This window comes from Astatotilapia calliptera, chromosome 5, assembly GCF_964374335.1.
Source record: "Astatotilapia calliptera chromosome 5, fAstCal68.1, whole genome shotgun sequence".
Taxonomy (NCBI): Eukaryota; Metazoa; Chordata; class Actinopteri; order Cichliformes; family Cichlidae; genus Astatotilapia; species Astatotilapia calliptera.
The window spans coordinates 31801761-31803946 of NC_137426.1; the positions used below are offsets into that span (position 1 = coordinate 31801761).

The 2186-nt window shown below is 42.0% G+C and overlaps 1 protein-coding gene across 1 annotated transcript; it reads right to left on the reverse strand.

Moving 5' to 3' along the window:
* Positions 1 to 1834, reverse strand: prok2 (prokineticin 2). The gene is made up of 3 exons (XM_026166454.2): positions 1654 to 1834; positions 313 to 438; positions 1 to 136 (listed from the first exon to the last, which is right to left on the reverse strand). Exons 1-3 carry the CDS (start codon positions 1807 to 1809, stop codon positions 11 to 13), a joined length of 408 nt encoding a protein of 135 aa, XP_026022239.1. The 5' UTR covers positions 1810 to 1834; the 3' UTR covers positions 1 to 10.
* Positions 1835 to 2186: the final 352 nt, after the last annotated feature.

A 2186-nucleotide genomic window follows, 5' to 3' on the forward strand; every position in this document is an offset into this window, starting at 1 on the left:
ATGCAGGTCCTCAGAGGTAGAAGTCAGGATACTTGTAGGGTGAGAGACATTTGGATTTGCCTTCCATGATGGTAATACATGACAGGTTCGGCAAACAGGGGCAGGTATGATGAAGCCTTTTGCCAAAGAAGGGAACCTAGAGGGAGAGAATTATGAGGTGCTGGTTACAGGTTCGTCAGCCATAATGGATGGTTGGAAAACAGAGGCAGAGGCGTTGTTTTACGGCCTCCTGTGTGAATTTCTGCCGCCTCTTCTCATGCCCTCCTGCATCATCACTGACACCAGCAGTCAGGCTGTTATAGAAACTCTCACCTTGTGGCTCAGAGGATGACAGTCCTCTCCTTCCTGTCCCATGGGCGTACACATACGCAGGCTGCGAATCCACAAACTCACTGCACAGCACATCCCTCCTCCACACTGGGAGTCCCTTTCACAGGCCTACAAACACACACACACACACACACACACACACACACACACACACACACACACACACACACACACACACACACGTACTACGTATGAAAAAGACAGCTCGATTTTGTCAGGTGTGTAAAAGTTCTGCAAACACCCATCAGTGTTTTCTCCAGTCTAATCAAAGGAAAGATGTACTGACTTTATGTAATTATAGCATGCACACATAAAAAATGCAGTCAAGCAGAATTATGGTAGCGTTAACAGGAAAAGGCTGGCGAGAAATGTGATAGCAGCTGAGGCGCGATTACACACTGCAGTGCATTGTGCTGTATTTTGAGCGTGTGATTACACTTGCAGTCATACCTCAGCAAAACAAAAAAAAAGCTTTAGAACTGCTGGTGATTTTACCGCTTGGAGTGTAGAGCTGAGAAGCTGAGTGACAGCTCTCGCTTTAGATGAGATGAAGGGAACACAATGAAGAGGAACAGAAGTGATTTCATGTGACAGATGCGGATGGAAATCACTTTCTGTTTCATGGCTGCGCGCTCCTCTCTCAATTCACAATGAGCGACACAGAGTGAGAGGGCTGTGGTGACAGACAGGGCTGTTTTATTGGAAGGGTGTGGATGTAAGATTTGACTCGGATAGCAAAATGATCAAAAAGGATGCAGAGGCATTGGAGTTTAGAAATGAAATGAGTTTATTAATGGAAAAACTGGTCATCAACCGCCATGCTTCAGAATCTGAAATGACACACAGTATGTGTAATTGGTCATTTAGGTGTTGTTATTGTTATATATGGATGCTTTGCTTTGCTGGGTGGTCAGATACAAGGAATATTTTGTCTTTGATTTTTTTTCTATTACAGTATTAAAAATGCAAATTAATGTATATATAACATACATTTACATATTCTATTAACAGATTTTTCTTATCTATCTATCTATGGGGATGAATTGTCAGATGAAAAAAAATACAAGTGAATGATAAATGTCACAATGAAGAACTATGTATTTTATATCTACCTGTGTGCATGTGTATGTGTGTGTAGATAGACAGATATAGATAAAGATATTTGAAGTGTTTGAAGTTTGATATGTATAGATAACCCTATATTGCCCATTATTACAAGGCTAATTTGTAGCAGCGTCCATGAAAAACTATCAAAGAAAAACAAAGCATCTGCCTAATCGTTTTATTTACCCATGAAGTATGTACCTGTTTGGCTGTACTTACCCCTGTGATTACGGCTGAAGATCCGTGGGACACAAACAACAGCGAGAAGAGCAGTAAGAAGAAAGACCTCATGATGAAGCGATGTCTTTGTGTTCCTGTGCCCGCCAGGGTTACAAGTAAGGATGCTGAGGCTGATGGACCTTCCTGCATGTGCATCCGTCACAGACTGCAAAGCCAAGTGGCCTCCAAATCCGTGTGTTGAGGGCTGGCATTGGTTTATAAACCCAGCCCGCCATTCAGAAACTCCGTGACTCACTCACACAGCACTGCCTTGGAGGACTTTTTTTTTAAAGAAAGAAAGAAAGAAAGAAAGATAAATTGTCCAAGAATGTCCCTTCCTTTATTTGTTCTGACGGCGCTCTGTGCCTGCATTATTATTTCACATTCTCATAGCAAAAGTGAAGGTTATGTTGCCTTCGTACATGCTAAAGCTGGGCAGAAATCAATACAAAACCGTAGTAGCATTGTTGTAGTTTTGTGTCACGTTCTTCACAATTTTCCTTTTCAGATTGCAAGGCCACAGTTATAAAATG

Excerpts from the sequence above, each read along its gene's own strand:
- prok2 (XM_026166454.2), bottom strand. The coding sequence starts at position 1,809 with ATGCACATGCAGGAAGGTCCATCAGCCTCAGCATCCTTACTTGTAACC. Across the intron at positions 439-1,653 it reads CTTCAGCCGTAATCACAGGG|GCCTGTGAAAGGGACTCCCA; the intron begins GTAAGTACAGCC and ends GTGTGTTTGTAG. Across the intron at positions 137-312 it reads GTCATCCTCTGAGCCACAAG|GTTCCCTTCTTTGGCAAAAG; the intron begins GTGAGAGTTTCT and ends CTCTCCCTCTAG.